Source organism: Globicephala melas, chromosome X (genome assembly GCF_963455315.2).
Source record: "Globicephala melas chromosome X, mGloMel1.2, whole genome shotgun sequence".
Lineage (NCBI taxonomy): Eukaryota > Metazoa > Chordata > Mammalia > Artiodactyla > Delphinidae > Globicephala > Globicephala melas.
Window position 1 is genome coordinate 36,326,821 of NC_083335.1, and position 24,127 is coordinate 36,350,947.

A 24,127-nucleotide genomic window follows, 5' to 3' on the forward strand; every position below is an offset into this window, starting at 1 on the left:
TGGGCCCTAATTAAACTTGAAAACATTTGTACAGCAAAGGAAATCATTTTAAAAAATGAAAAGACAGCCTATGGACTGGGAGAAAATATTTGCAAATGATGTGACGGACAAGGGATTAATTTTCAAATACACAAACAGCTCATACAGCTCAATAGCAAAAAAACAAACAACCCAATCAAAAAATAGGCAGAAGACCTATATAGACATTTCTCCAAAGAAGACATACAAATGGCCAACAGGCCCATGAAAAGATGCTCAACATCACTAATTATTAGAGAAATGCAAATCAAAACTACAATGATGTATCACCTCACACCAGTTAGAATGGGCATCATCAAAAAGTCTACGAATAATAAATGCTGGAGAGGGTGTGGAGAAAAGGGAACCCTCTTACACTGTTGCTGGGAATGGAAATTGGTGTGGCCACTATGGAGAACAGTAATGGAGGCTCCTTAAAAAACTAAAATAGAACTACCACATGACCCAGCAATTCCACTCCTGGGCATATATCCCGAAAAGACAAAAACTCTAATTTGAAAAGATACATGTACCCCAATGTTCATGGCAGCACTATTTACAATAGCCAAGACATGGAAGCAACCTAAATGCCCATCTACAGGTGAATGGGTAAAGAAGATGTGAGATACACACACACACACACACACACACACACACACACACACACAATGGAATATTACTCAGCCATAAAAAATAATGAAATAATGCCATTTGCAGCAACATGGATGGACCTAGAGATTATCACACTAAGTGAGGTAAGTCAGAGAAAGGTAAATACCATATGATATCACTTATATGTGGAATCTAAAAAAATTATACAAATGAACTTATTTACAAAACAGAAACAGACTCACAGACATAGAAAACAAATTTATGGTTACCAAAAGGAAAGGGGCGGGGAGGGATAAATTAGGAGTTTGGGGTTAACAGATACATACTACTATATATAAAATAGATAAACAAGGACCTACTATATAGCACAGGGAACTATATTTAATATCTTATAATAATCTATAATGGAAAAGAAACTGAAAAAGTACATATATAACTGAATCTCTTACTGTACACCTGAAACTAACACAACATTGTAAATCAACTATACTTCAATTTAAAAAAAAAGAATCAAACTAACTGGACTTGTTACACAGTCCTAATCAAAGTGATGAAGTTGAGGCTCTGTGAGACCTTCAAGGTACCTTTTGAATTACCCATGGCCTCTGATTTGTCTTCTGAACCAGACCATGAAAAAAAGAAATTCTAGTCATTTTGATTTTGTATGGAACTTTTACACGGAGCTCATTTTTTTTTACTATCATTCTTTGAAATTGGTAAATATTAGTTCATCAGAAGAAGCACCATTCCTTGATCAGTGCAGCTGAGTAGAAATTTTTCATTTCCACAGAAAACATGACGCACAATTGCTTCTGTCTCATAAAACAACTGCTAGGCCTTCCCTGGTGGCACAGTGGTTGAGAGTCCGCCTGCCGATGCAGGGGACACGGGTTCGTGCCCCGGTCCGGGAAGATCCCACATGCTGTGGAGCGGCTAGGCCCATGAGCTGTGGCCGCTGAGCCTGCGCGTCCGGAGCCTGTGCTCCGCAACGGGAGAGGCCACAACAGTGAGAGACCCGAGTACAGCAAAAAAAAAACAAAAAACAAAAAGCAACTGCTATCCATGGGTCTGCTGGCCAGAGAGCTTCTGAACAACAGCTTACCTGCCCCCGTGGTTGTCACTTCTGGCTTGGCTGGAGGAACAAAGGGAGGCCAGTGTGATGGATGTTTCTGAACTAATTCAAACATCCTTAAATTTTCCTTTAGAATTTCCTGAGGAGACATAGAAACAGTTGTAAACACTGCAGAGTCACTACATATCTGCCCAGTTGGCAGTATATGACTCCAAACCCTAAGAGAGTGGCCTGGCTGTTGAAAGGTGAAAGCAAAGGCTTAGCAAATACACCCATCCTCTACTTGACCCGTCTGAAGACCCAGCTCTCTTCAATTCTAGATACTGTTGGCCAGGAAGGAAGGACGCTGGAGGGAGGATCTGATGGAAGGCCAGTACTCACTGCCCATGCTCCATCATGAGGTCTTACGCCAGTTGCATGGGACCAACTCAATTTAGGGGTGAGATGTTCCTGAAGTGTTGGCTCCAAAGAAATGTTGGTTAGTCAAGTTAAATCTGCCCCCAAAGAATATTGGTACATGTTGGCATGGTTTCAGTTTCAATCCAAGATGTATGATATATGTCCTAATTTAAATAGCATAGTCTTATCAGAAAATTTTCTTTCTAACGTTAAATGTGATATACAGTTTTGTGGCATTCTGAAATGTAAGTAATGCCTTTAGAAAATAATTCTCCATTATGTCTCAGCCAATTATTAACTGCGGTTTCAGATTCAGCTGGGGACTTTAGTGTTAATTATTTGTTCACCTGCGAAGAAAAATCTTCCCTCCTTACACTTACAAGAGGCTCTGAGATCCCATCTCTCCAACCCCTCTGTTTTGCAGATAAGAGAACATGATGTCTCCTGCCACCCCATCCAGGGCTCTTTAAACTACTCCCTATGATTTCCCCTCATTCTTTCAATAAGAGTTGATCAATATCTTCCACATAATTGGCATGTGTTAGAAGCAAAGGATGAGGGAGGCAGATACAAAAGTTGTGAGCCAGCAAAATGATAAATACCCTCTGACATAAAATGCCAAAAAGAAAGAATAACTTGCTTTCGTATTTACACAGATTTCTGCAAACTGTGTTTGCTTTAAGTGGCAGTGTGCCTATATTTTATATAAATAAGACAGTTAATAGAAAGGCAAGCCCCTTAAACCATAATGGAACACATTAAACTGTAAATGGACACGAAACAAATAGAAAAGTAGTTTGGCTTCTTCAACCATCTCAGTGTTACAAACAGAGTAAGGAAGAATTTAGGCTGAGCTATATGAAATTGGCATTTTTAACTTAAAATGGTAGAATATTAGTTGAATATTTCATTGACTCACGGGCTCAATGAGATGGAACATTCAGTAGTTAAAAATATCGCTCACCTGACACACTAAGCATATTGCAAACCAAAGTTTTCCTTTAGTTTCCCCAAAGTTATGTACAATTCCCCACATCCTAGTTTCTTTCTTTTGCAATAAAGTCATATCAGGCTGGATTTATGTTACTATGAAAAACCGTCTTGAAAAGGAATTATATTGAATAACACTTGTTTTTTAAGACTAAGAAAAACATACATCTTTACCTTCTGAACAAGGCTACACCAGCTATCAAAGTCTTTTTCTTCTTTGCAGAAAAATCCCTTGGGGGAAAGCAAAAGAAGACAACTTAGAACTGGTCAGGGGCACCCAGGCAGGCCCTTTGTATTGCAAGATGGAGCCGTTGGCCCGGAGTTGTGAAGTAGGATGTGGGCCACTTCCTTTGGATGTGTCCTCCCAGCAACAAGGAGGAAGAGTGTCTGAGCTTATCTCTCTTCTAGATCAGTGCCTCACTTGGACATACACATCTGCTCATTCATCTTCATATTTTCTCTCTCTCTCTGCCTCTTTCTCTTATTCTGTCCCTTTCCCTTTTACCCTGTCCCTTTCCCTCCCTGATCCTCTCCCTTCACACGGTGAGATATAGTAACTTGAAAACCAATCTCCAAAGCACAGGGTTACTTCCATTACATTCAGTGCACAAATATACCTACGTATAAAAAATGATCCATTAAAACCAGCAAACAAAAGCCAAATAGTACTTTTAGCTAGAGGCATTACTTAACAAGGTGGCTTTGACCTTAAGGAAATTATCTTTTAGAATAAAGAGGTGGTGGTGTGATGAATTGGGAGATTGGCATTGATATATATATATATACACTAATGTGTATAAAATGGATAACTAATGAGAACCCGCTGTATAAAAAATCAAATCAAATAAAATTCAAAAAAAAAAAAGTCAGGGACGTCCCTGGTGGTTAAAAAAAAAAAAAAAAGGAATAAAGAGAACCATCAGCCTCCTTCCCCATCCTCAGAACCATCCTACAGCACTAAAAGAATGGTCCAAAACAAGAGGAGGACTCTGTCAGCTCTCCATCACTGGCCCTCCAACAATCGGGTTAAACTGGTAGAGAGGATGCAGACAGACCTCAGAACAACTGGCTACTTCCCAGGCAGCTGTCCCTTCCATGTGTGGACGGCAGTCATATTTCCAGCGGGGGAAAGCCTGCAGCTTCCTGGATTGTGTGCCCAGAGGAATGGACATTGTCCACCCAGGAGGTCTTGCCTCCTTATCCCTCCTTCCCTATGTCTCACCTTATTCCCGGTGCCCGGATAGCAATATTTAGAGGGCAAGAAGGAAAAGGGGGAAAGATGGTAACACTGGTCGTGACTAACATTTCTAGAATGCTTACAACACGCCAGGCACTGTGCTATGTGCCTTACACATAGTGTACTCATACAGCCATGCAAGGAAGGAACTACCGTTTTGCCCACTGGAGAGATGAGAAGGCCGAAGCTCAGAAAAGTTAAGGGACTCCCCCTAAGTCCATGGCTGGTAAGCGGCTTCGATCCTAACTCGGCTTCAGGGCCCATTCCTTCCCCACTACACCACACGACACTACCTCTCATGGGGGTGGGGAGCGAACATTCTTTTGCCGCCCTACCTAACAACCTGGATAACTTCCAGGGAGCCAAACTGTGATAGGGCAGCATTGTGTCTCTTGGGCCACCCAACCTTCAGATACCCACCAATGCTACGGAAGGATCCAAGTTCAGGATGTTCATTCGCTGTGGAGGTTGCAGACAATGGAAAGTCTGGTCGTCAACCGTTCCGTTCTCCTCAGTGTCAACAAAGGTCTGGGTTGTGTGAGGGTCCAGGAAAATGAGCTCATCACCTGTTTTGAATGAGACATGCTTAACCTTCGAAGAACCACCGGCCCTGGCCACACTGCTGTCCTTGGGATGAGGCGCTCTGGTTGTCCTAACCCCTCCCTTGGTGACAATGAGAATGAGATGACAGAAAGCCTGAAGGAGGGTGACCATGCTTGAAGGAAGCCACCCACGCCCAAAGCCAATCATTCAATGCGAAGACTTGCCCTAGCATTTATATCTCCTCAAAGCCCAAGTCCAAAAGTGGAAAGGCACAGGTTTGGGGAAAGGGGGGAATGAGCGACCACAGATGACATGGCGGGCTCGGTGAGCAGCAGTAGCCATGAGTCCAGATGCCATCAGGGAGCTTCCTGACCCTTTCAACACTGGAAAGCCTCTTGCTCTAGACCATTGGTTCTTAGACCTATGGTCAAAGAGCACATCTGGGAAGGAAAAAGGCCTTGTCCTCCAAAGGAAATGGGAATGCTGACTCTGCCATGGGTGAGACACCAGGGAGCTGACTTCTGGTCTTGATTCGCTAGCAAGTTAGTCATTGTTAGCAAGTCAGTAATTCCTGTCAGAAAGCACTGCCTTGGTCACAGTAATATCAGTACACATACGCCTTGCTGGGAAAACTCACTTTGAGATTGGTCGACCGTTACAAATTGGAGAAAAATGCTGCTTCATTAAATTGAAAAAGTCTAGCCCAATAATGATCTGGGGGGAGTATGGGATAATAAAATCTCTACTTTTATCTAATGTTCAAAGGGTTGAGAGTCCCTCTAACGCTCATCAGCAGCACACCGAGTAGGCTGACGTACCTAAGGGGTCACCCCAACCTCGCTGTCCAGGCCTGAGAACCATCTGGGCCTCTGTGTTCTAGACTGGGTTAAGCAAGCAAAGAGAGAGATCTGCCTGAGGCAGGAGGATGGGGTGGGAAGGGACACCCCGAAGACACTCTCTGGAATGGCACCCAGGATTCTTCTGCGTACATCTAAGTGCTTCTGTTGGCAAAGAGTGTTTCTGATGTCTGATGCCAAGTTTAACTTATCTCTGTCGCAGACCTAGGACAAACCACTTCACTCTGTCTTAATTTTCTTGCTTTTAAACTGGGGTCACTGGGTCTGTTCCAGTTACCTCACAGGGTATTATCAGAATGAGAAGATCTCACCTCTGTGAACTGCTTAAAACACAATACAAACGCAAGGTAGTCATAGATGTACCTTGCTGAGACTCAAAAGGATTTTCCTACAAATATATGTTTAAGAGCATATGGAAATCAATGCCCCCATATGGCTTGCTTTAGGAAACTCAAGGTACATATTCCCCCAGACCACAGGCAGGTGAGACCAGTTATATCAAAAAAGCCTCAAGGCTCAATGAAGAGCAACATCCAGGATGTTTAGAGGAAAGCCTACCTAAGACCATAGAAAGGGAAGGGGAGAAGGAAGCTGTGCACGAGAAAATGCGACTCCAAAGCAGGATTAGGACCGAGCGTTCTGCCAGTTTTGAGTTAGGGTACTGGGAATAATAGCAGTGTCCTCTCTGACTCTGGCCCTTTCCCATGGGTGTGTGTGTGTGTGTGTGTGTGTGTGTGTGTGTGTGTGTGTAGTGGAGCTCTGTGGGCTGCCCTATTTCTGAGAGTGCTTAAAAGAGATACAGTAGATCAAAAAAGTCCTAGAGAGGGCTTGCCTGGTGGTGCAGTTGTTGAGAGTCCGCCTGCCGATGCAGGGGACACGGGTTCGTGCCCCGGTCCGGGAGGATCCCGCGTGCCGCGGAGCGGCTGGGCCCATGAGCCATGGCGGCTGAGCCTGCGCGTCCGGAGCCTGTGCTCCGCAACGGGAGAGGCCACAGCAGTGAGAGGCCCGCGTACCACAAAAAAAAAAAAAAAGTCCTAGAAATGATATGGGGACTAAATCAAGGTCTCTAATGAGGCCCAAGAAGAAGTGGCAGGCAGGTCCACCATCTGCAGACACTGGGCTCATGCGACGGATCTCCAGGTGGCACCCTCCACCAAAGCACAGGGGACAAACATTCTAAGCAGAAAAAAATCTCCCAGCCAGTCTCTCACCCTGGCCATAGTCCTGTGCACCAGGAGCTTCTCCCAGCTTCCCACCGGGCAAGAGGGCACTCGGGAAGCAATGTGGTGTGGTGGGCAGGGACGGCCAAATTGGGATCGAATCCTGGCTTTGCTACTTTTGAGCTCAGTAACCTTGAGTAAACAACCCCTCTAAGTCTTCCGCTAGGCATAAATGGAAATAATGATCTCTACCTCAGGTGTTGTGCTAACTCTATCAATCAATCTAAAGCTATACATCTCTACATAACTATCGATATTCATCTATATCTCTCTATACATGTATATATGTTTTAATATATAATTGTATATTATATAATATAAATTATATATTTATATATAACGTAGGAAACAATATATTATAATGACAAGTAATATAAATATATATATTTTTATACATGGAGAGAGAGAGAGAAAGAGGGGGAGAGAGATTGAGAGAGAACCCTCTGCAGAGTCCCTTGTTCAGAAAATGGCAGTTCTCATCTGTCCCCTCCCTTCAGACATTCTGCCAATCCAGACTCTCCCCACCTGAGCCTAATACAGTAAGGGGGTAAGTCAGAAAATGGGAGTTGAGGGGAGTTTGGAGCCTCAAGTGAAGGTTAAACCAAGGATTTATGGACATTAGTGGGCAAATGGGCACTATGTAAACCTCTGTCTTGGGAACTGAGGATTGCCCACACCTCTTTCAAAAGTAGTCCAACTCCACCAATGTCTCCCCGACCCAGTGGCCTCAGGAAACAGGAGGGCTATGCCAGCTTGGCAAATTCTGTCTGGGTAACTTGGGATAAAGGAGGCCAGGGTGCCCAGGATTCACTGAGATCCCTCCAAAATTATTTTCCAGTGTTTCCACCTTTTCCTCAAGCACGGACAATAGGAAATATATTTTTGCTACATTTTCTTTGACAGGAACCCAAAAGTTTAGAAACAGAGAACATCTAAATTTATAACACTCTAAATACTGGGGTTTGTACTTAGAAAAAGAAAAGCCTCCACTTTCCAAATGTTCCATCAAGCTGTAGTTCTTAGGATAGACCAGTAGATGGCAGCATTCGAGAGAGCCCCAGCAACTGTGGAGAAACCCTACCTTAAAGAGAGAAAGAGCGAGCAGAGGAAAGAGGCGCTGGGGTCAGGCTGGCTCTTTTTGCTGAGTGCTTTCCTGTGAGGGGACAACATGGTGAGCTGGGGGTCAGCCCTATCTTCCATAAAGGGAGCTTGAGACTGAAAGAGCTGACGCTCTTTTCCTGCTGGCACACAGCTAGCTAGCCAGTGGGAGACTGACCACACACAGGGCTGGGTCTGTTTCCACCCGCCCCACCTCCATGAAACCCCGAGGAGGAGATGAGTGGGGAGGTGACCAAGCCCATTTCACTCAGTCCTCTGCACGTGCCTCAGGCCATTCCCCACGCCTGCTCTGGCTCTCCCTTGCACTCTAAGCTCATAGCTTCCTCGAAGCCCACTCCTGCGAGAGGTGTCCCGTATCCCATTTCCCTCACCGCATCACTCCCTTACTCTGCAGCACTAAGCAGGTGTCTAGGCCCTTGGTACTCAAAGTGTGGCACCAGCAGCACCGGCACTACCTAGTTAGAAATGCAGGCTCTCAGGCTCCACCCCGGAACTGCTGAACCCACATTATAATAGGCTCTCAAGGTGATTCATGTGCACATTAAAGTTTGAGAAGCACCGGGCTAGCTCCCGTCGTGTGCCAAGGGCCTTAAATGTCTCTGGTCACAGCTAGTGAGTGGCTGGGTTTCCAGAGGCATCTACTGAGGCAGGTAATGCCGGGCTGCTCATCAGGATCTACATTAGGAGGTTAGTCGTTTTAAGGCTTAGCCTCCAGTATCAGGAAAGGGATACCTCTGTCTTCGCCTCCTCTTATTCTCACCAGAGTCAGGGCTCTGAACAATAAGCTAGCAACCCAAGCTGCATGAGCCTAGGAAGCCAGAGGACGGCTCCTAGCCTGAACGCCCGAGCCCCAGTAAGAGGGGTATCGGCAAGGCCAGGGGAGTGAAGCCCTGCCACCCTGGGCGCCACAGGAAAGAGAGACAGGTGCTGAAGCAATGCTATGACCTTGGGGCCGTCCAGTGGGAAAGCAGCCACGGAACCATCTTGTCAAGAGGCAATGAAGCAGAGGCACTGAAGGGGGATCTGCTCTCTGTCAGGCACAGGTAAACGTTACTCTCCAGGCCAGAGACAAGATGAGCTGCCCAGAGGCCACAGCATCTCCAGGCTAGGTGAGGGCCCCCTAAAACTGGAATTGCCTGGTCTCCCGTGCAGACCTTCTGCCCACCCTCCCCTAGCCCATGATGACTTACTTGTGATTCCTCTTTTCTTACCTAAGAATCCTATGAAATAATAGGCGTTATTTGGTTTTCCTCCTAATGCCCCTAAAGACTGTGGCATCTTAAAACACTCCTGGAGGGAAAGAGAACGCAAGATTCTCAGCTCATGTGTGGACTGCTGCTCACGGATCTCCGTGCTCACATGGCGGTGGGATGGGCGGGCAGCAAGCGGCTTGGGGAAAGGTGCGACTTACTTTGAAGGCGTCGACATAGACAGGATTGATTTGGTTTATGCCCAGGCGGAGGGGCACAATGAGCAGCAAGGGTTTCCAGGCTGGAGAGCAGGCAGAGGGGCCCTTACTCTGGGTCGAAGCATTCAGAGACTCAGGGGGGCTCTCGGCAGCTGTTTCAGCACTCAAGGGGAGGGTGTGGCACATTTTTTCTAGAAACAGAAGACAAGAGAGCTGGGTAAATAAGGGGCATCCAGCCCTAGGAGATGTGCCAAGGGCAAAACCAAAGGAGACCTCACATGACAGCCGCTGCCTGGAAGGCCCTTCCCCCGGCCACCGGGGCCCTGCTGCCCGACCTCCTACAGGAAGCCCAGGCCACTCCTCCAGCCCTTACTTCTCCTCCTTCTGGCAACTGAACACTCACTTACCTCTTGTCAGATATTATGGGCTCACTGGGAGAATCTCATTTCTCAACCAGACTGCAAGGGCCTTGGAAACAGGGACTGTATCTGTTGGTCCCTCTAACCCCGTGGCAGGGAGCACAGGGGGGCTGCCACAGAAGACCTGTCAGTGGTTTAACTGATTACCTGCACTTGGGGAGTCCTGCAGGGAAAGGGTCTGGTGCCTCACTGAGGGGCAGCAGAGATCCTCTAATTGTTTTCTCCCTTTCAGAAAGCTGAAAGGGAAGAGAAGAAGGGGCACAGGGAATGATTAACCGGAGCCCGGTGCTCCCCTGTCCTGCTAGATGGGCAGGCCAGAGGGTCGTGGGGCGGGGGAATGGGGGTGTGTATGTATCTTCTTTCTCTTTTTCTCCCTCGCTTTCTGTCTTTCTCTCCCACCACGCCCCACACACATTCTGAATGGTGAGGAAGAACCGCATCACCCAGCCACCCGAGAATGTAAACTGGCCCGGGACTCACTGATATCTTCAATAACCACGGTGTTATCCATTGAAACATAAACAGCCAAGGAATTCCATTCATCAAATAAAGCAAGTTTTCTGCAAAGCAACATACAATGAAGTCACAATTGGGGAAGATGGACATCTCGGCAGGAAGCAGTACGACCTATGTATGCCCAGCGTTCCTGAAGTTACTGAACACTGAGCCACAGAGAAGTTGGGATTCAGGTCAGGTCTGGCTCCCTTGACTGAGCTCTGGAACATTCTATGTCCAGGGACCTTGAGAATGCCAGAGGCACTGTTTCCGCACCTCAAACATAAGGCCTGCTTTACAAAATGCAAAAGGCTGCCTTGCTAAATAATGTTACTCCTACTGGGCGAGAGAGAGAGGTTACCAGTGCATCTTCTCCCAAGAGATTTTGTTTTCTTTTCTTAAATAAGAGACATTCTGACTTACTCCTTCTTTCAAAAAAAGAAAACTGTTATTAATATACACATATATATATTTGTTTAGGAGCATACATAATACAAACAATAAGTTCTAGGGAAATCCAGGGAGGGGGGGAGAGAGAGAGAGAGAGGTGATCTCTTCTGTCCCTTCCCACATGCGGTAAGGATGCTGTCCCAGGAGACTTGGGCCGCAGATGGCTTCAGTGCCGGGCCTTGCTGGTCAACAACTGAAGACAGAGCATGCTGAAATGCATGACTTCAGAGGAGACTAGAAAGCAAACCCCTTTAAAAGAGAGATTATCTGATGTCTGAGTAAAGTACCTTGTCTATCTCTCCCTTATTTCTTTCTCCTCTTGCCAGTATGAAGAAGACATGTTTACCCTGGCTACTCTGGAATTCTGCAGTAAAGCCCAGTCTCAATAGCTGACAAAACAAAACAAAACAAAACAAAACAAAAGACACATTCTCTCCCAAACCAAAGGAACTCCCAAGAAGAGGTTAATTACCATTATATTTTAATTTCATTTAATGTAGTATCTTTCCCCCAAAATAATAATGATGACATCATCATCATCTACTGTTGTTAATAACAATCACGATGACTCAGAACCCACTTAAGTTCTTTAAAAATGTATGTTTCCATTTGCTCGTTGTGGGAAGCTCAAAATTTAGAAGAAAGAAGCAAATTCTGAGGGATGTCATTTATAAACCAACCATATCAAGCTAGGTTTTGGGCTCGGCACAGCCATTCTAATCTTCTACACTTTCTGTCCTGGGTTCCTACAGTGGTTCCCGAAATACCACCAGATCCTCACTCAGCAGATCAACAACACCCCAAAAACCACTACGGACCAAGGTAAGAAAGTGGTCTCAGAGAGGCTGCACTGTTAGCAGAGTAATGCAAAGATACAGGTTTCACTTGGGTCCCCAGGAAGTCCAGACTACTCCCCTCAAAAGCACATTTACAAAGCATTCCAGTTCATTGAAGGTTGGCTAATAATTGAAACAGTGCCCCATCTGTATTTTGCATGGAGCAGGTCCCATCATCACACGCCAGAGAGCCAGGAATTGAAGTAGCTACCAAAGGAGGCTAGACGGTTTCAATTTTCTGATGCCTAAATCCAGCCCCAGATTCTATCTGCCATTTTCATTCATTCATTCATCAAGTATTTATTGAGCACTTACATGTGCCAGGCAGTTTCATGTGCTAATATTACAGGAGTGAACGAGGCAAATACAATCTCTGCCCTCATGGAGTTCCCATTTGGTGACAGGTTGTCAGAAAGGAGAGTGACAATAGGTGAGGTGGCCTGCAGCTGTAGGTGCTGATGCCACTCACCCCATTCATTTCCAAAGCATTGGTCCTGGCCTCTCCATGTCGCCTCTTGCTGTGGGAGGTGAATTCTGAGACTTAACAGGACAATTGCGAAAGTACCATGCTGGGGTACCTTGAGTCTCCTAAGAGATGACAAACTGATTCTAAGACTCTCTTGAGGTTTGTCTCCTCTAATAGGTGGTGAGGTCCTTGAAGCAAGAACTACACCTAGTTTATTTCTGTGCACTCAGTACTTAGGGCAACAGAGGCACCCAGTAAATGTTGAATGAATCAGTGAAGAATTTTTTTTTATATACCATACAGGGTGGGAGTCTGTGTCTTGCCTAGGCTGGCTCAGGCTTCCCCACTTAGTGCAAACCCTTTGGCTTCAAAGTGACCCTCAGGCTGACGGCTGAGCACATGAGCACCAATCTACAAGTGGGATACAGAATGAGTCCTGAGGGGCCTCCCCATAGACTGATACCAATGACTATAACTGTGATTTACCAAGACAGTTGCCCACACACATTATACATTTCAAAGAACTATCTGAGCAAAATGGTACAGATGTTTGGCGGCTTAGTGGGATGGCAGGAACAGCTGGGTTGATGGGATGTTGAGTTGGTGGAGGGAGGCATAGGAGATGGTAGCATAAGGCGCATGACAGACTCTTTTACTTACTTTAACACCTGTGCAACTGTATTTGGTCCAAACCATTCGCCAATTGATTTCCCTTCTCCTACACCCATCTGTGCTGTTTTTATGTGGAAAAATAATAAACAGGTTAGCAAACCACCAACTCCTAATTTTTTGCATAAATAAGTAGATGGGATGACTTAGTAGAGCCACATATAAAGCAGGGAACAAGAAAAGCAAGTACAGCAATGTAAGCTGAATTTCACATACAGTGTTCCTTTCCTCTTAATTGAACTACAGAACAGAGAGACAGCCTTTAAACTACTCATGTGACCTTACCCATTTGATGGATAGAGTAGCAACAGTCTTTTCTATCTAGGAAGCACTGTAGGATTCGTTGGTATTCTTTGGGTTGTTCTTTCTGTCTCTCCCAGTTCCAGTCTTTTTAGGAAAAAGAAAAAATGAGTTAAAATCATTTTTATAACTGCTTGTTATCTCTGCACTCTTACTGGGACTACGAGGTTAGAAGGAAAACAAAAGAGTTACATGTAGAAGGTGGGAGCGATCAAGTCAGAACATTCCTAAGGATCTTTAATGTTGATGACCAAGACATCTGGAAACTGATTTCTTTCAAAGACTCACTGGGTATAAAGTAAAAGCAAAACAAGAAGTTGACCAAGGAATTGACTTAGCCCACGAGCTTGAGTTGGATAAATATTACATGAAGACAGTGTCACAAGGCCTTTCTGGTCAGCTACTCAGTGAACAGGAGGTCACCACAAAACCTGGCAGTATATCCGTGTCTCACCCAGACGCTGTTATGTCTCATGTCCACACAGACAGCAATGGCTTTGGTTCGTATATTTTGGCAGCATTGCCCACAGAGTCTCACGGGGGGAAGTGCTCTTCTGACACACACCTATTCCCAGGGGAATACACACAATTTGCAACTAAGGAAGCTTTTTTTTTTAAATGCATGCTGCCATTTTTACACAACCTTTTAAAAAGGCCACGATGAGTTTTGGAAAAACAAATACCTTTGTTATCAGGTGTTCCAGGTTTCCTTATGACCAAAACTAAAATAAGTACATCTGTGGGGATCCCATCTGTGCCTCAGGCACAGCCCCCCAAATCCGATAGGGGCTGCTTATCGCTTACTGAGGACAACTGCAAAAACTCTCGTCGTCACTGCTGTGGACAGGACGCACTATTCCCATTCCCTCAGCTCTAGGAACTCTGTCTAATGGGACAGATTTCTGAGACTTAGTTTCCTTCCAAGACAGAAGTTTCTCTCCTGAGGTTTTAGAGAGCATTTGAATTCACAACTGAAATCTACTTGAAGCCAAAGGCCACTATCTCCAGAGTCTTTAGTTCTCTTCGCTTCTAGTATTTCTGAAACCAAAGTTTTAAACTTCGCATCCAGCAGTCTTCAAAGGGTGAAGAACACCCAACTGTTTTTCATCAGCTACCAAACTGTCCAAGTCTGGGGGAAACCCTGATTAGCTGGCTTCTAAGTACCACTAAATATTTACTGATGACAGTGATAAGTGAACACCCCACCTCAACTGTAAAATAACCGAATAGGAAACACTCCAAAATACTTCTTTATAAAATTACATCTTCTCATTCATCTTAGCTACAAGATCTATTTACACATTCTTCCTGCTACTTGCTTTTATATTAAGACAATTGAGATTGCTGACTGTGGGTTTTTTCCCCCAGTTTGCTTTCCACAAAATTCACTTCCAGAAGAATCATCTTGAAGTGTTTCATAAATGAGAAAGTTAAACAGTAAGAACAATCTGCTCCAAGAAGTATGTGTACAGTAGAGAAATCACTGGACAAGGAGACAGAAGACCTGCATTCTATTCCCAAATCGATGCCTTCTTGCTGTTTGACCCAGGGCAAGTCACCTTACTTCCTGAGCCTCAGTTTCCTCATCTGTAAAACAGAAATTATGATACTACCCAGGAAACACAGGCACAGGACATCCTAGACCCTGAAAAGAAGGCACGAAGCCCTAAACTCTCCCCAGCCTCTTCCCCAATCTTCTCTGGGAACCACAGGAAGATGTGTGAGGTTGCGTAGTCCCGGACAGGGAGCGACGTTTTTGTACCTCTGAATCTCAAGGAGCAAAAGCCAATGAGTTCAGCAGCCCAATCTCATCCAAGGTGTTCTTTCACTCCCTCATCCCCAAGGCAAACCAGACTTTCACCCAAGTGCCTGAACTGGCATCTACCCAAGGTCAGCCTACAGATGCCGACAGGGAAGCACACGCATGTCTTAAGAAAGCAAGACTCGAGAGTTCCAGCAGTGATTACTGGAAGGTTCTTAATGAAGCAGCCTCCTGAGGAAGCTGATTTAAGGATTTCTTCATCATCGAATGGACATCATCAGTGAACCCAAACCAAAATATCTCCCTCATTAGGCACTTCCTTTAGGTCACTGACATCCTTCACTAGGCAGATATTTTAAATGAGGTCAAAAAACAGACTTACCACCACACCCTTCTTCCTGCTCCCTTTGTTATCTGACCTGTTTAAGGACTCATGCGAACAATAGTGAAGATGGAAACTCTAAATGATACACCTGCCTCAGCATTCATCTGCCCCAGGAAAATATGTCTCCAGCTTGGTGAGTCACAAGGAAATGCCGGCTGTTTTCTTCTCACGAGAGGTTTTGTCAACTTGTCAGCCCCACTACTTGGACTTGCAGAGAGCACTTCAGGACCTGCAGCTCTGTTCCCTCGGCACCAGTGCTAAACTACCAGCAGCAAGTGCGACTGCAGAGGTCTCCGAGGCAGTTTCCAGAACAAATTGAACTCACCCCTGCCCAAGTGTCTGCAGATAAGGGCTTGAGCCAGCATCATCTGTCCACAGCGTAGCATACATCCCCAGCCGGCGTCTGACGAAGGGCCCGTTCCCCCTGTTGGCAAAATGGATGGGAATGAATATGAGATCCTTGAACTGCCCTTTCCCGAAACATCAGCATATTTGGGAATCATACAAGACAGACAGGCACACATACTCGGAATAGAGAGGCAAGAGATATAGTCAGACATCAAACAGGGTCTGTTACAGGGTGGAACTTGCAAAGATAATGCTGAGTTAACCAAAACAGGTTCTATGGCCAAAGGAAAACAAACAAATGAACAAAACCTGCCCCTTATGTTTTCTGCCTAGAGACATCCAGGTATGTGTACAGTTTTGGTATATGACTAACATGTATGACTACCAACACTTAGTCCATGCCATGTCATCATCTGCTTGACCGAACCTGACTTTTCACAACTCACTTCTCGGGGAGGGCAATCTTACCTTAGTTAAGGAATAAATGCTACCAAACTTGATTATCAAAATGGTCAAGGAAATCTGGAAGGCTCTTGACTGTTCTAAATATACATTATGAAGGTCTGAACAGTAAGAGGGAGAATGTGAAATAGAGGAAAGAGTCCTAGATTAGGCATCAGAAGACCAGTCTCATCTGTAGACTGGGGATAATAGCACATGCCTTGCCTACTATTAGTGGATATTGTAAGAATTAAAAGAGAGAGTCTAAAAGTGTTCTACAACCCACTCAGGACGATGTAAATATTTGGTGTTATGAGTATGGTCATAATTAAAAATACCACTAATAAATCAGAAATGTACTACCTTTTTAAAAGGCACAAAGCCAGTTAATAAGGCAACGGGTTCCATTTTAAGAACACTTGATGTAACAAAAATCCCATAAACGTGGCCAGGGTGAGCTCAGTATCCTTTTTCAAGGTACCAGTGAAATGAGATAACTTGGATGGTGGAAGAGACATTCTGCTTTCATTGCTTCATTTCCCAACATGGAAGTGGAAAAGTATGCTGTAAGCATGGTCTCACAAGACTAACTGTAAAGGGGGTCATCAACCACGTAAGACAAGTGGGCCAAGGTGGCCGCTCCTTTCCTTGTGTTGTGGGGACTGAAGGAGAGTTGCTACAGCAAGATGGGGAAGGTTGAGCCAATTTGTGAGCTGGAAGGGGAGTCCTTTGGCTCTTGCTAATGGTGGGATTATGGGCCAGATTAGTATGGAAAAGATGCAAGGAAGCCCACATAAAAAAAAAGATCATCTCTTCCAAAACATTGTCAGAGTTGAACTGCAAATGTTTTCAAATCTTGCAAAGATCTCTTCACCCAGAAAAAAGTTTAACAGTTTAGAATCACTGGGTACTAAAGATTGTTCTTTTGCGTATTTTGCTCAGGTACTTCCTGTGGAGAGCAAAAAAAAGAAAAAAAAATGTCTGTGTGAACTTCACTCTTTGCACTTATCAGAAAGGTTTATTTCACTCCAGTTACTAGGTCCAGTCCTGGACCAAAATTAGTCAGACAGGTTTCCTCTTAGAATAGCTTCCACCATTTGAGTTTGGTGATCCTTTCCTACAGTACCACGAGACTAGGAAGAGGTCACCCTACTTGCAAACATTTCACAAATTTTCTCTGGAGGGATCCTATTCACTTAGCTCATTGAACTGTCCTTTTTTCTAGACAGCAGCTGGTACTCTTAACTGACTAGAATTAGTTCCAAGCAAGTCCATTATAATTCATCTCCCAGTGGCAAGATGTTTTCATCTCACAGGGAAAAAAAAAGCAAAGGAATTATTTTCTTTCCTTCAAGGTACAGCCAACTTTAATAATCAAATATCTCCACAAAGCAGTGGATTATAATTTAATAGATACTGTCCAAATTAAAAGCTTGACTTTTGCCTTGCTCTTAGAATTAAAACAAGTAACACTTCTAAGTGCCTGAACACTTGGAGGTGGTTGGGCTCAAAAGTATACTGGCATTACACATTAACACCATGGAACCATACACGATGAGGCACGTCGGCAATGAGATTTCTGGATGAAGCATAAGACTTAACTACTCCGCCACATTAAATTCTTCGCCATAGTGAGCTGTTAGTTCTGAGGTTTCCATGATGTCACTGATAACCTCAGGAAAGCTATCTACAAAGAAGAAAGCACAGTATAATAAATGATATACCTACCAATCGGTGAAAATTTCCTTCTGTATGTAAACCACAGACGAGCACTTATATCAGACAACAGCTTAGATTTTTCTGTAATTAAATGTGAAATTAAAATTAAATCACCGTATCCCATCTGAAGATATCTGCCTTTGATTTCTGAGCCAGCAGCAAACTCAATTTCAAATAACCAGACAATTCCATTGTCATGAGGCTAAGGGAAATTCATAGGCAACCCAAACTCATTTTAGCCAAATAATTTCAGCATTTCCTCCCACCTATGTATTTTTGTTTGTTTGTTTGTTTGTTTGCGGTATGCAGGCCTCTCACTGCTGTGGCCTCTCCCGTTGCGGAGCACAGGCTCTGGACGCACAGGCTCAGCAGCCACGGCTCACGGGACCAGCCGCTCCGCAGCACATGGGATCCTCCCGGACCGGGGCACGAACCCGTGTCCCCCGCATCGGCAGGCGGACTCTCAACCACTGTGCCACCAGGGAAGCCCCCACCTATGTTTTGATCAGAGCTACTGGCTAGTACAATGATGCTGAGTGGTTCCTGCCTCCTTCTCACTGAGAGCCAAAGCCCCAATAGGTACTTAACACTGGGGTCACATGACCAAAAGACAAGGACTAGGAAAAGCAAGGATCCTGGATAACCTGCTCACAAGGCAATCAGCCCCTGCCTGAATGATGACGGTTGGTTGGATCTCTTATCAGCATCCATTGTCTGTTATCTAAAACTAGGGATGGGTCGTGTGTGTGTGTGTGTGTGTGTGTGTGTGTGTGTATGTGGGGGGGGGTACACACAAATGTTTAACTATGAAGGAGATGTCCCTGCTAAGCAAATTAAGTGTATAAGAAATTTATCAATACTACCTACTGCAACTGGCGTTTTTAATCTAAATGGATGTATAACACCACAAATGCTTTTGTATATTTTTTTCCAAAGCATGCTTTCTTGTATTTCATGGCATAAATTTACTTCGATGGCCACAAATCTGGCATCCACATGTCATCTGTACTTAGATGTGGTTCTGTCTTTCTTAGTCTTCTCTCTCCCCCTTCTCAACAACACATCTATATTTGTATTCTATAGAGAACTTATAGCCATTGCACTTTAAAAGAAGAAAAGGAAGTTCAATTTTATCCAATAGTCTCTATTTTTTCTCCTGCCTTTCCTTTGAACAAATCAGAAAGTTGAGCTGTCTGGATTTTCCTTCCCCTTCATGTTGCCGGTGCCTAGCACATTATGGGAAGCAGACGTAAAATGGTTAAGAGCAAGACTTCTGGAGCCATATTCTGCCTGGGTTTGAACCCTGACTCTACTACTTACCAACTGTGTGGGCTTGTCACTTAACCTCTCTAAGCTTCAGTTTCCTCATCTGTAAAATGGGGAGAGTGATCGTACCTACTTCATAGACTTATGAGTATTCAACAAGATAACACTACATGGAAAGTAGTAGCTTACATGGTACAGTATGCAGTAAGCCTGAGGTAAATGTTAGCTGTTATTATATTCCCTCCTCTCAAATGCTCACGCCACTCACTCCTTCCTCTGATATTCTCTATGTCTTCCAGCTTGCCTATATGCTAGAAAGTCTGGGGAAAAGTTGTATAGACATTTTAATAATAATTTCACCTTGAAAGGCCTTTTCCAGCCTAACATTTGAAAATGGGCATATTTGAGGACATGGAAGCAACCTAAGTGTCCATTGACAGATGAAATGGACAAAGAAGATGTGGCACATATATACAATGGAATATTACTCAGCATAAAAAGAAACAAAATTGAGTTATTTGTAGCAAGGTGGATGGACCTAGAGACTGTCATACAGAGTGAAGTAAGTCAGAAAGAGAAAAACAAATACCATATGCTAACACATAATTATGGAATCTAAAAAAAAAATGGTTCTGAAGAACCTAGGGGCAGGACAGGAATAAAGACGCAGACATAGAGAATGTACTTGAGGACACGGGGAGGGGGAAGGGTAAGCTAGGACAAAGTGAGAGAGTGGCATGGACATATATACACTACCAAATGTAAAATAGATAGCTAGTGGGAAGCAGCCGCATAGCATAGGGAGATCAGCTTGGTGCTTTGTGACCACCTAGAGGGGTGGGATAGGGAGGGTGGGAGGGAGATGCAAGAGGGAGGAGATATGGGGATATATGTATATGTATAGCTGATTCACTTTGTTATAAAGCAGAAACTAACACACCATTGTAAAGCAATTATACTCCAATAAAGATGTTAAAAAAAAGAAAATGGGCATATATGGCAACTTGGGGATCCCTGTTGTCATGGAATGCTGAACTAGAAGAGATCATCTCCAGTCCCCCTCCAGTTAACTACTGGTGAAAGGAGTTAAGATGTGGAAAGAGAAAGTGAATTATCCAAGGTAGAAGAGCCTGAATACAAAAGGTCTCCTAATTGCTAGCACTAGGTGCTCTCTACTATTCAGGATTCTCCAATCAAAAGGATGAAGCCAGACTCAGATGGAGTTAAGAGATGCTAACTTCCTCTCCTGCCTTTTTTTTTTTAATTTTTTTAATTTTTTGGCCATGCCGTGTGGCACGTGGGATCCTAGTCCCCCAGCCGGGGATTGAACCCACGCCCCCTGCATTGGAAGCGCAGAGTCTTAACCACTGAGCTGCCAGGGAAGTCCCCCCTCCTGCCTTTTGATCAGCTTCTTCTGTCCCTCCCGCCATGCTAGGGCCTCCAAAGAGGATCTCTCCTCAGATACAAAAATCAGAGCTGCCTCTCTCCAAGTTCAGGCTTTATCTATGTGCTGGGTTGTTAGCAGTTTCAGGTGAAAAGGTCTTTCCCAATCTATAAGAGAGTAAGGGTAAAGAAGAAAAATCCAAGCCTCCTTTCCCTCTAGTTGCAGTGGGTAAAAAGTTCTATACAAAATCAGAATAAACGGAGACAGTGCTGCAGTCAGCAAAAGCTCTAAAACTATAAGACTTCTCAGTGTCTGATATTGTTGCTGACTTCTAAACAGCCATGGGCTGTTTAGAAGTCCCTTGGGTGGCAGTGTTTTTCATCTAGATAGAAAAGGACGTGAGAGGAATGAGAAGTATGTAGCCCAGTCATCAAAGACTAGATACTGGTTAGTGATACCAGGAGCAGGTCCATGTTTTTTGAAACCCGAGGCTTATAGAATCTGGGGGTTCTCCTTTAAGGAAAAGAACAAAAATACATGACTTTTTCAAATCGTACAAATACCAATGACCATGTGAACACGCTGCTAGGGCCTCTCAGGGCCTTAGAAGGGACCTTGCATGCAAGCAAGGGGCCTGAGGCTTAAAACTCCTCTGGTTGTCAGGTAAATCCGCCTAGGAGTAGCATTAACCCTTATCAACCCAAGGAGGAAAACAGGATAGGACCTTAACCCTGGGCACCCACCTCATTTGGGTTCTCACAGTCCAATGCTACCAAACCTTACCGGTTTTAAGAAGATGCTGTTTCCCCAAGATCCATACCAGCTCATCTGTATCTGGAAATTCTTCTAGGTAGTCAGCGAAAATAGTAATCTGGTTTTCATACTTGGATAAAACTGAAAGAAAAAGAAAGAAACTTAGGCAAAATTTAATACAGAGGGCTTGCTTCTTTGGTTTACTGATTATTACCTTTGTCCTGAAGGTAAAAGGTGGCTGGCTAGAATTTAATGGAAGCAAATCCTTTTCCTTGAGGAACAAAGACACTCACAAGGCCTGAAAATTCTTTAGTAGAGGAATTTCCTCTTGACCACCTATTTTGACCTTCCCTTTCTCATGGTCCCATGTGGCACCATCTCTGAATAATTTTTTGATCACAGCTATGTCAAACTTTTTTTTTCCAATGGGGCTTTCTTTGTAAATAGTCACTTTCCAGCTTCTCCTAGTGTGACTGTAGCAGGTGGCACAATAATACCTGCATACCTAAACCCTGTCCACATCACAGGGAATATTGTGAGGTTTCTAGCGGCCAGTGGCTTAGAAGGGGGTTATGATAAACCTGAAAGACTATACAACAGTGAAAACGTAATATTTTAGCTGGAAGACCAGATGTTTTAACAGTACTTTCATTTACCATTTTATTCACTTATAACTTCTGCAAAGAAGAATCTTGAAGCTGCCGATAAATATAACTTGTTCTTGGGATTCACAAGTGACTCTCTCTCAAGAGAAAGCAACTGAACAAAATACAATTAAATCTCATAAGTTCACAGGCCACAGTCTCAGAACTTATGGCCATGTAATGCGAGATATGTTAATATTCACTTTTGTACCACCTGCGGAGAAAGGGTCTGCTAAAAGAGTCGAGACTGATTTATGAAGGGGTTTTATTGCAAAAGTTCCCTTTAAGTAATTTTCTGAGAGAAAGAATATTGTAGGTAAATAAGTTTCCAAGCCAGCCCAGAAAAATCTATCTTAACCTGTAACCAGAAAAATCAAATTGCTAGTATATATCATAGTTTATGGTGTTATTTCAATGACAAATCATATTTCAAGTTCAAAGCTGAGACAACTCAACACACACCTTCTCTTCTCAGCTCTTGGAGGCTCCCAGCCCCTATGGGGAGGGGAGCTCAGACAGAGTAGGGGTCATTTTGTGCAGATACAAGTAGCTGCAGGGACTCTCCCAGACCAGTCCCTAAGAGCACCAGGGGAATAGTTTCCTATAAAAAATGGCATCGTGGGATGTGTTTAAGCTCACTTGAAAGGACAAATTGCTTTCTTTTGGCTTTGTTTTCTAAGGCATGCTGTTTTCATAGAAATAAATGTTCTTAAGTATAAATGAGTCTTATCTGATCATGAAAACAGGTTACGTGGTTGGAGGCTGATGTTATACTTTGTATAATTTGTATAAATTGAAGTTATAATTTGTTTGAAGTTAAAATTTTAGAAACACAGCTACCCAGGGATACTGCCTTTCTTGAAACACATTCCAGAAGTCCAATCTTTCAGGGATTTAGGTAGCCTTTCTCCTCAAGATGTTTTAATCATTAGGGTTACAGCCTTGGCAGTATTTCAAACCTAAAGAAGTTAGAAATGAGACAGCCATTTCATTCCCCAGTGAAAACTCATCACTGCCGAATCTGCCAGGGAGCTTGTGCCGTCTTAGCCTTTCTGCCACTGGCCTCAGCCCCTGGCCCATGCCCAGGAAACAGCAGGCTAAAAATGATCATCCAGGTCAGGCCATCCCCAGGAGGTGGTGGACTGAGGTGGCATAAATCACACTGTGTACCTCCCCACCCTACTCTACACCCCTCACAGGCGAGAGAAATCAGCTTAAGATGAACATCCAGTGTAGCATAGAAAAGAGAAAAAAGAAGTCAGGAAATAAGTAGCTTGCGAGGAGTGTGGGAAAGGGGCAACCTCTCTGGCATTCCCCTGGTAGGGATGAGGAAGGGTGGCACTGGATGAATGTACAGCATGTATGCATATAAGCCTTGGGTCTTTTTTTAGTACTGGCTGAAAAAAGAAACATTTTTCTATCGCCAACCCTGTCTCAGTGAGTCATTGCCCAGCTATCTGGTCAAATTAGTACAGCCCCTTAAAGCCTGTGAGAACTGCACTGCTTCATCTGAGATGGCTCTGACCAAAATGGTAGCCAAAGAATTTTCCTCTTGCTCTTCCACACCACCCCCCAAGGCCAGCAGAAAGGGCACTACAGTCTCTATTCTGCCTGATTCTCCTCTTAAAAAACAGACTCCCAGAATGCAGTGTGTCAGGCCATAGCCAGCCTGAATTGAAAGCTACATGGATGAAACAAATGAAAAGCCAGAACAGAAGATGAGATTAACAGAAGCAAAGGGCAGTAACACAGGGAGAGTATATAAATGGGAGTCCGGGGAGGAGAGAGGAATTGGTCTTCCACAAGAAGACCTCCAAGAGACGAAGAAGCCAGCTGGGATGTGGCTGGGGCGCAGAAGTGAAATGGCATTTCCAAACAAATCACTTCTCACTAACGGCAATCCTTTGGAAAAAAATTTTCGAAAACTACTTTTGTCTTGTCTTAAAATTAACAAACAAGACATCAGCCCCATATGAGTTCCTTGCCCTTTCAGCCTGTTTATAAAGACATAGAACTGTACAGGCAGAGCTGCAAATACTGCAGCTTGGTGGACCAAGAATTAGCTTCTACAAGGTCCGATAGACAATAGGCTTCACTCTGTTCCATTCTACTTTAATAATTATTGCACCGAAGTCTCTGCTGGGTTAGCTTCGTAGTCAACTAATAATTCATAAAAAGGTTTCCATAAACTCCTGGAACCAAAAAGTCTCCCAGTCTTGGCCAAGTGGCTCTGTGTACATGTTGGGGCATGCCTTCAACAGTCAGCCAGGCAGTTGATTAACTCTGCCTTAGTTTTCCCTTTCTGCTTGTACAGA

At 44.2% G+C, this 24,127-nt stretch overlaps 1 protein-coding gene across 7 annotated transcripts in view; it reads right to left on the reverse strand.

Moving 5' to 3' along the window:
• ATG4A (autophagy related 4A cysteine peptidase) overlaps positions 1–24,127 on the reverse strand; it is a 64,242-nt gene that overhangs the window by 7,556 nt on the left and 32,559 nt on the right. For 3 of the 7 annotated variants that reach the window (XM_030835778.3, XM_070044648.1, XM_060291912.2), the window contains 11 exons: positions 21,199–21,309; positions 17,775–17,846; positions 15,583–15,681; positions 13,096–13,197; positions 12,802–12,874; positions 10,375–10,454; positions 9,479–9,666; positions 9,279–9,357; positions 4,749–4,894; positions 3,266–3,322; positions 1,733–1,841 (listed from right to left, as the gene is read on the reverse strand). In XM_030835778.3, the coding sequence (XP_030691638.2) occupies positions 1,733–1,841; positions 3,266–3,322; positions 4,749–4,894; positions 9,279–9,357; positions 9,479–9,666; positions 10,375–10,454; positions 12,802–12,874; positions 13,096–13,197; positions 15,583–15,681; positions 17,775–17,846; positions 21,199–21,309 (1,116 nt within the window). Of the gene's footprint in view, positions 1–1,732; positions 1,842–3,265; positions 3,323–4,748; positions 4,895–9,278; positions 9,358–9,478; positions 9,667–10,374; positions 10,455–12,801; positions 12,875–13,095; positions 13,198–15,582; positions 15,682–17,648; positions 17,734–17,774; positions 17,847–21,198; positions 21,310–24,127 lie in introns of all 7 variants that reach the window. The other 4 variants (XM_060291915.2, XM_060291914.2, XM_060291916.2 and 1 more) reach the window with 3 other exon arrangements.